Raw genomic sequence first — 9,427 nt, 5'->3', positions numbered from 1 at the left:
TTTGTCTAGAAATTATGATTTCACTGTCATGCACGTTTTTGTGTTTTTACTTATCAACTAGAATTTATTTTTTAATGAAATTAGAATTTATTTTCAATAAAAGAAAAGTATCTAATCAAAATATTAATTTGGTCTCCTTAAATAATTGAACATAATATTATTAATTTTGTCTACAACAAAAATTTTTAATAAATTTTTTTAAAATAAAATTGATTCAAAAATAGAGAAAAAAAAGAATAACTAATGAAAATATTTATTTTGACATTAACATCAAGAATAGGATAGCCATAGAAAAAATTCAACCAAATAAAAAGGACCTAACTCATACCATTAAACTACCATCATATCATCACAATAAACTATAACATCACCAACTAAAGAGACATATAACAAATATGAAAGAGATCATGCCAAAATTTCAACATTGCTCATGCTATCAACTAGTCTACGTTATACCATAATTACATTTTTATCTTCCATCACAAGAAATTGCCATGAATTATCTTGGTATTTATGATCCTGAACATCAAAATGGTGCGATGACATAAATATGTACGTATTTATTAAATAATTTTCATCATTCACAGAGGAATGAATAAAAACATAAATTAGGAAATACATTTGAAATAATAAATTTGATTAAGAAATATAAATAAAAGGAACATACCTAATTGAAAGTTTCATATTAGGGGATTAAAAGAGAACGAATTTTACGTGCGAAACGAAGAAGGGAATAAAAGTAACTGCTTGGTCCAATTCAAATCGTTTTTTTAAATAAATCATTTATATAAGATAAACCGATTTTTTTTAAACCATATAGTAACACGTGTCAGCCATCCAGAAGCAACTTCACCTCGACTGTAGGTGAGTTTCTGCCATTATATAATTCTCATGCCCCTGGAACGATTTATATAATAGTAGAAAAAGGATATTTACGTTTCAAAATTTGATTTAGGGGAATCCAGTAATTTTGGTATTGGTTTATTTTATTTAAGTAAAAAACCCATGATAGAGTGGGTAAACAATGTTAAGCATATGGAAGAAGGAATAGCAATAAACGGTGCGAGGACAAAAAATGGTGGCATTATTAGGAATTTGGCCTGTGGTTGAAAGCAGAAGGCAAAGGAAAAGCCATGTGTGTTGTCGTTTAGCAATTAGGGAAACGAAAGATGCCAGAAAAGCATATGTGGCAGTACAAGACAACTAAGACACATAATTTTTTTATAAATATATATAATGAATAATATTTTAAGAATGAAAGTATTTATTAACTCTTTTTAATTTTTATATCTCCATATAATTAATAATGTTCAACAAAATTTATTTTAGTATACATATTTTTGCCCCCACTTTTAAAATTTTTTGGGTCCGTCATTTGGTACATAGAGGATAAGTTGGCAAAGGTTGTGGGACAGCGCGTGGTGACTGTTAGAGTAGAAAATTCATAAGTTAAAATGTATTGTAAATTTTTTAATATTATGTATATGGTGGGAAATTCTAGGATTGTTTTTACCTTTCTAAAATCTTATATCTTATTTATTAGGCACTGTTACCATAATAAGAATCTCCAGTTTTAATATCATATATATTTTTTATTTTTCAGATACAAGTTACAATCCATCTTAGTGATTTTTGCGAATGGTGACAGAGCGGATGATTGACTCCAGTTTTATTTTTGTCTTTTGTTGTAGTTACCTCTCATTTTTATTGTATTTGTCTTAGAGGCTTTTATTTTAAAATCTTTGATTTGTGCATATAAATAGAAGGATATGTTGACAAATGACAAACCGTTGGTTTCTGAAAATAGATTTGGCAGAACTCTGCAAACTTATCTCCTGTGGTAGTTGAAAGGGGAGCCGACTAATGGAAACAATGAATAACGGGCCTAATTTATTTATTTATTTATTTATTCTATATAAGGGGCCAATTCGGGGGCATGCGTTGTTGTTGCAGGACATTAAGGCCCTCACTTTTTGGGTTTCTTCTCCGTTGCCCCCTTTTCATGGTACATGGTTTGGCCCGTTTTGAGTTTAACTTTTTTTCAATAAAAAACCAATTATTTATAATTAGCCAATAAAAATTTTAAATATAATTTGTTTTAACCCAACAAAAAAAAATTATTTATTGTAATTTTTTTATATTTTTGTGTTATAATATATAGATTCTTGTTGACTTATTGTTAACACTCTTTGCTAAATAAAGAGTATTTTACCTTTTGTTAATTAATCAAATAGGAAATTTTCACTTATTATATTTTGAGAAATGATTAACAATTTATTTTTATATTATTAGATTTAGGATTTAAAATTTATAATTTAGTATAAAAATATATTTGTTGTTTAAATATTAATAAAAAATAATAAATTTTATTAATGACATTGCTATTATATTTTATATCAATAGTTTATATTTAGAAAGTAACCTACAAACCTGTTAATATATTTTTTTAAGATTATAAAAAAAATAAAAAGCTCAAAACATGTTAATATGTTTATCATTTTTTTTTGGAATGCACAAGCATTGGTCATACTTGTGTTGGATACTTTTGTGATGTCCACTTGAAAAGTTAGTAACTAATTAAACACAAATTTATTATTATTTAATTAAATTATAAATGTTAGTTATTTTTCCTCTAATTTTTTACGGCTTTAAAGACGTGAAAACTTACATTATATAGCGCACACGCACGTCATAAAATGTTAGAGGATTTATAAAATTTATTGTTTTTTATTATTATTTTTAGTTATTAATTTAATTTTTTTAGTAAAATAATTTAACAATATACTTTTAATTTATATTTTTAAACATTGATGATTGACTGCTGGTCAAATATTTGTATAACTAAATACACATCAAACCACTGTTGTCAAATACTACTCTATATTTAACGAACATTATTATGACTGGGAAACTCATCAACAAAGTCACAAGATCAATTTAAGCTTATATATAGTTCTATCCAAACTTGGGACAGTGTATAGCTACCACGAAAAACCACCCCTGTGTTTGAGCATTTCCGCTATCTTTGTTCTCTTTCGATATTCTCTACCTGAATGAATGGTTCAGTTGAGCCATTCAAGAAAATTCCAAAAGGTCAAAACAGTGAAGAACAACAACATTAATCGACTTAATTGACATTATGATAAGAACCGAAACAAAAAAGGAATGGCAGCCACACTATATCACAGGTATAAGAAATGTTTTCTTCCAAAAAGAGATAACATAAATATTCGAACATTACTTGTTTTTTTGTAGGACTCTACAGTTTCGGGATTAATTAAGCGTTTTTTCATAGGATCTACGATCTCACACTTCTCATCTACAAATATGTACACCAATGTCATATAAACACCCTAAAACCCTAACATAGTTAACTTCTTTTTTATTCTAATTTCATTTTCAAACTACCGATGTTGCCGAATCCATAAAAGAATACCTTGAAGCATTTTATACTCCCATTCTCACTTTACTCATCACTTTACGCATTTGTCATAACACTCTTTAACTACCTTTGTCACCTGAGAGGTCTGGAAGCTCAGAGATACTGAAAATTTAGTAGGCAGGGTCTCCCTATGCCATGGTTAATTCAGCCAAGGAGAAAAAGGTATTGCAATCTTGATATATACGACTAGCATTAATCTTGTCAGCAAAGGAGTTGGAACAAAAGTGAATTCTCGTTCCTGCGGTTAAAGTATAAAAAAGAAGAGTTTGAATAGCATATTCTTCAGTAGTCAACCATGCAACAAGCGTTTGATCAACAGCAACAAGTTAAAGCATGGCATTGCACATAAAAATAGAAGGAGGGATACGAAATTTGAGCCAGATTAAGCAAATGTAAATAAACCCCATAAGTCTATTACTACCAGCATTCAGTATTAAGGTTAGCCGAAACAAGTAGGTATGCTAGTGATAGAAATTCAAAAGCAAGAAAGTCTGAATCAAGTGAAATGTTCACAAAAAGTGAGCACCGAAGTCTGATTGAAAGTGGTGTGACGAGGAAAGTAAAATTCACAAATACAGAGACAGATAAATCGGTTACTCGTGATCCTAAGCGACTTCCAAGACCAAAAACATCGAAAGAAAATTTTTCAATAAAGTTATGGATTCTAATCAATTACTACACCCAATGCTCGAACCATGTAAAGCAAGAAGCAATACACCGTTTTGAATACAACATAATCCAACAGAACAAAAACAATTAAATTCATACATGTAATGAGGCCCCAACTAGAACAGCACCAGCTTTCGATCCGGCCTGCGACGGAACGGTGGACAGTTAGACGCATTCAACGCTGGATAAGACATGACACCGCAACTTCAATCGTCAATGGGTTCCAGTTGTGAATCACCACCACATCAACACCTTTAGCAGCTGTATCCCTCTCACTGAAACCTAGGTTTTCGTTTTTGGGGATCACATCTTCCTCAATTGATCACCCTCCATGGATGCAGCCCGACATCGCTTCTCTTTTTTTTCTTCCCATTCACAGAGAAAAAAAAACTTCTTTTTTGGATCCCCAATTTTTGTTGGTTCCCAAAGCCCACCTCTACAGATCTAGCACCAGTTTATGCATACAAACACCCTTGACTAACAGCTCAACCACCCCTAATGCTAAGCATGAGACAAGCCCTGCAACAAATGAGCGACGTGTCTATCTCATATTATCTATTACCTTATATATCATGGAGCTTTTGCAAGGTTTTATACAATTTGTTTTTATTCGTGCCGTCGTATTTAGTTATCGTACGTGACAGCTTCGAATTTTGTTTTTTCTATTTTATTCTTTAATCTTCTATTCTCTTTATCGCATTTTTAGTTTGTAATATTTCTCTAAATTATATACTATTGTATGAATTTTAAAATTGTAGTGATACTTTATCGTTTTTGCTTTATGATTATAGGGTAACTTTGTGTGATAGAGTGTTACAAGAATATAACTTTGATAAATTTTCTAATCTTGTTCGCATGAGAGTCCAAATTTTGAATTAAGGTTTATGTATAGGAGTTGAAATTGAAAGGTAGAACCTTAGAAACAAAAAGAAAAGCCAAGAATAGAGTAGATGGAATGGCAATATGCACTACAAGCTTTTTGTTCATTTGTGGCAGCCCACTACAATATTTTTGTTTATTTGTGGAGATTTTTTTTCTTATTTGTGGAGGTTTATAACCCCCACCAAATAGTTTGTGGAGGTTTCTAAAACCCCCAAAATTTGAGGTGCCACGAGGTCTTTTGTGGGGGTTTTTAAAAATCTCCACAATCTATTCAGTGGAGGTTTTATATATGTTTAGTGGAGGTTTTATATTGGACTTTTGTGACAGTTCTTGGTCAATATTTGTGACGGTTTAAAACCCCCACAAAAAGACTTTTTCATTTTAAAAATAATAGCTATCCGTGGAGTTTTCAAACCTGTCAATATAATTTTTAAAAATTAATCTACACTATTATTACACTACTAATCATTTATTATTAAAAAGAAATATTTAATAGACAGAATATAAAATTAAGGACTGCATGAGATAACATAACTATAGAATATTCATTGGTTAATAACCATGAAACTGCATGAGATGACATAACCATTTAATAGACAGAAGCTGCATGAGATTATAACTATAGAATATAACTACAGAAAAGATTATAACTATAGAATATTACTCCATGTAGCTGCATGAGATGACATAACCATCAATAGACAGAAGAGCATATCTTCAACCGCAAATAAAGTTAAGAAACTAGAAACACACTATACAAATGCCACATGAGAGTCAAATCCCAGAAACACACTATACAAATTACAGCTATAATGTACAAACCATCTAAGTTCTAGAGTTATTAAACATTTCTTCAGCTGTTTTGCACTGAGAATAGTAGCAGAAAGCCACAAAGCTACAAGTTGTTAGATTGTTCCATGATAAAGTAGTACAATGATAAGAAACTAGAAACACACTATACAAACGCACAAAGTTAAACCAGATCCCATTTTGCAAGAACGAAATGAAGATAAGGTTCACTTGATGAAATATTGAAACATAAACATAAACAAACAAAATCACTAGTAACTAAAATGTGTGTATTTATGTATATAAATGAAGATGCATGCCTTTTGTTGCTGTCTCTTGAGTCTTGCATTCTTTTCCAGCAAGTGATCCACTTTAAGTTGCAACTCGCTCGTATATGCCTGAAATAATACACAGCAAAACCAAAAAAAAAAATTAAGACTTGAAGCAAAAAACAAAAGAAAAGAACAAAAGAAAAAATTGTACCTCATAAAAGTATATAATGAAAGTTGTAAACAGAGTAAGAATGTAACATGCTAACAATGAAACAAATAATATATATACATATATATAGTATATTAATTCAACATCTGAAAGATATGAATAACCTGTCTGGTGTGTGCTCAAAAGAGTCTGTACTATCTCCCAATTCTTGAAAATTTTTCAAGGGTGTTTGGGGGTTAACTGAATGAAAATCCAGTTGAAGTTTCTCAACAGACTCATTCGGAAGCCAAGAATGAAACTTTGATGGCTCAGAATGTTTATTGGGAGAGGGTGACACTTTCAGTTTCTCAAATGTTTTCCGAATTTCAACAGGTGTCCCTGGTAAAGTACCACAGGCTTTAAGAAACTTGGCCTGCAATTGAAAATACATAATTAAATATAATCCATCTAAACTAAGACAATTTTTAATTTGGATGTATTTGGACAGTGCACCAGTATATCATGATGATACACTATTCTTTAAAATGTTAGTACAAAATTGAAGGAGTGATCAATGAGTTATAAAAAGTAGAGTTTGAATAAAGTTGATGAAACAAACGAGGTTCCAAATTAAGGTTATTACACGCTGCTTGTAGTTGACTAGTTCCTGGTATGTGTTAATACTAAAGATTAAGAAATTCTCAGACTAATCCATTTTACACTTCAAGCACTTCTCTTCTCTCCATTAATCTCAAAAATCAAACTAGCAACACACCTTAGACTCCATTCCCACCACTCCACTCCCTTATCTACCATAATTTCAAACATATCCCAAGGGTTTATAAATTCACAACATACACTTGTCCAATAGAACTCAAACACGCAACCGGATTCATTTTTATTCTTATAGCCTAATAGAAAATTAATTATGCTTCCCTCAATGCCCCACTTAGGGGAAACTAGGTTTTGAAACTGAAATAGGTATAGACTTGAGTATCTAAGAAAATTGAATTAATATATAAATAAATATACATAAGAAACTAAGAAAAAATTAATATATAAATAAATATACATAAGAAACTAAGAAAATGTAACAACAATTGATTGCACAATCTTCTCTCTCTTTTCAAATGTGAATCACATTATCAGTAAAAGAAATTAGAAAAAAAATATACATAAAAAACTAAGAAAATGTAACAACAAAGAGAAAAAAAGCAATAGTGAAATACCTTGAGCTCGAAACACAGAGGAATAGCTGTTTCGAGATACCAGAACATCCTGAAAATCAATACCAATTTTCAAATTAGAACAAATAAAAAAATACATAAATTCAACTCAATTCCACCATTTCAAATCCATCAATTTGAGAAAGCCGAGATTCAATCATCAATTAGAAGATTAAATCTGAGTTTCCACAATAACAATGATTTTCTTGAGAGATTCTTGAGAGCTAAGAGTCGAAAGGGAAAAAATTAAACTAAATTTAAGATATAAAAAAAGAAAAAGAAGATTTACGGTGGAACTAGAAGAGTTGGCGGTCAGGTGATGCGGCAACAATGGTTATCGTTGTTCCTGAAACACGCGAAGAAGCAACCCATTGCTCTGTTGAGCCTAAGCATAATGTTTCCATCTATACTTACAATCTGCATATAATTCAAAAATAGAAGAACCTATCGAATTTGGTGATGGCAATTTGTAGCTATTATTGTTGTACTTAGCAAACCTTACCTTCTCCAAAACAAGCTTATATTCTACCAGCTCGTTGTAGGTGTGTTGCAACTTCTAATTATTTGCCTTATTCTCAAGCAGACCAGCTTCAAGTTCTTTAAGTTTAACCTAGCCATGAAGAGAAGTTTCATTACATGAAATACAGTTCTTAAACAGAAAATTAAAGTGAGCAGGAAAAGTTTCAGAGCACATAACAACCTCCAAATGATCGATCAATACATGAATGTGAAGTGCTATTTTAGAACAGCAGAACTATGGTTCATTAGTGTTTTACTTGACTTCTCCCCAAAATTCTAAATCTAAATCACAAAAATGTCATGAACTAATACTTTTTGCATTGAGAATATACCGAATGGAAGTGTTTAACATCATCCTCGAAAATGTAAGAAGGAGTCAAGTCAGTCCCCTTGCCAAACCACCACTGCCTAGGTGCTCTGGGAGCATCTGTATAATGCAACAAGGTTACACAGTCAGTAGCAGCAAATTTATGCAGATACTTATTTGCAAGACAATTACCTTAGAAATTTACATATGTAAGATTTTGAGCTATATGACAGACAACAAACCTATTCTTTCATGGATGACTTTCTCCAAAGCCTCCAGCTTAATCAACCTCCTCTGTGGCTTTAATTTTGAGCTATTTGAATGTTTAGGAAGTTAGATTCTAAACTTTACAGGAAGCACAAAAAAACAAAGAAACATGAGTGATAGAAAATTAAGAATTTAAAAATCCTAAATTGAGGGAAAATGTTGAAAGATGTAAAAAGACCTAATGTAGCGCTGGTGAATGGACTTGGCTATACCAGACTTGAAGACGAGAGTATGGAGGCGGCGCCCGAGCAAGTTCTCGACGGTGAGAGAGAGGATGTAATCGAGCTTGTTCTGCGTCTCGTCGAAGAGGTCGTAACGGAACATCCTCAGAGGCTTGGGCGTTGCAACCAGATCTGGAGAGGCGATAAACCGCAATGGCGACGGCAGTGGCGATGGCAATGCGAGCTGTCTCTCCTCTCTGAATCTCTCGGTTTCGCTCTTCTCTCAGATCTCCTCAGCCATCGGCACTGAGTCTACGCCCAAACCATGCTCCGAGTGCTTCACATCCGCCGGAGCAAAAGCAGAACAAGTGGCAAAACCTGCTGGGAAAGACGACGCAGTAGCGACGCCGCGCGGATATGACGTGCCATAGTGAGAGGGAGCTGGCCTTGGGCTTCAGAGCTCTGGCACGGTGGCGCGTTGATGTAGGCTCAGATGCGGGTAAGTCGGCGGTGGCGGAATGAGTTGGAGATGCGGCATCGCTGTGTCTCCTCCATTGGAATCGAAAATGTTCTGTTTAGGGTTTTGGAGTGTTTCACCATTCTTTTTTTTTTGGTGGGTTCGTTTTGTTTGGATGGGAGTTTTAACTATGCATAAAAAGTGGGAGTTTGTCCATAATCATGATTGGGAGTTTGATAAATTGCCACAAATAAATTATTTTATGGAAGTTTTTAAAAACCTCCATTA

General features: G+C 32.5%; 1 protein-coding gene across 4 annotated transcripts; it reads right to left on the bottom strand.

The window, feature by feature from the left end:
- Nucleotides 1–5,681: 5,681 nt before the first annotated feature.
- Nucleotides 5,682–9,427, bottom strand: LOC107477319 (uncharacterized). Of its 4 annotated transcripts, none has more exons than XR_002371750.2 (8): nt 8,700–9,424; nt 8,497–8,594; nt 8,280–8,374; nt 7,931–8,038; nt 7,718–7,845; nt 7,432–7,480; nt 6,388–6,635; nt 5,682–6,180 (listed from the first exon to the last, which is right to left on the bottom strand). XR_002371750.2 is itself a non-coding variant. In XM_052259695.1 (3 exons), exons 1-3 carry the CDS (start codon nt 8,843–8,845, stop codon nt 8,253–8,255), a joined length of 339 nt encoding a protein of 112 aa, XP_052115655.1. In that variant the 5' UTR covers nt 8,846–9,427; the 3' UTR covers nt 8,046–8,252. The 4 variants fall into 4 exon arrangements, 1 of the variants encoding a protein (XP_052115655.1); XR_008007405.1 differs by having other exon boundaries at nt 8,497–8,567; nt 8,734–9,423; XR_008007403.1 differs by having other exon boundaries at nt 8,497–8,567; nt 8,700–9,422.

This window comes from Arachis duranensis, chromosome 3 (assembly GCF_000817695.3).
Source record: "Arachis duranensis cultivar V14167 chromosome 3, aradu.V14167.gnm2.J7QH, whole genome shotgun sequence".
NCBI classification, from domain to species: Eukaryota; Viridiplantae; Streptophyta; class Magnoliopsida; order Fabales; family Fabaceae; genus Arachis; species Arachis duranensis.
Note: the sequence above shows the minus strand (reverse complement) of the source record. Positions and strands in the feature narration are given on the sequence as shown.

What these genes read in the sequence shown, in the direction of transcription:
- LOC107477319 (XM_052259695.1), bottom strand. Translation starts at nt 8,845, where the DNA reads ATGTTCCGTTACGACCTCTTCGACGAGACGCAGAACAAGCTCGATTAC. An exon ending in ATTCACCAGCGCTACATTAG is followed by an intron (nt 8,568 to 8,699) that starts GTCTTTTTACAT and finishes ACATTCAAATAG; the next exon opens with CTCAAAATTAAAGCCACAGA. An exon ending in AGTCATCCATGAAAGAATAG is followed by an intron (nt 8,375 to 8,496) that starts GTTTGTTGTCTG and finishes TGCATTATACAG; the next exon opens with ATGCTCCCAGAGCACCTAGG.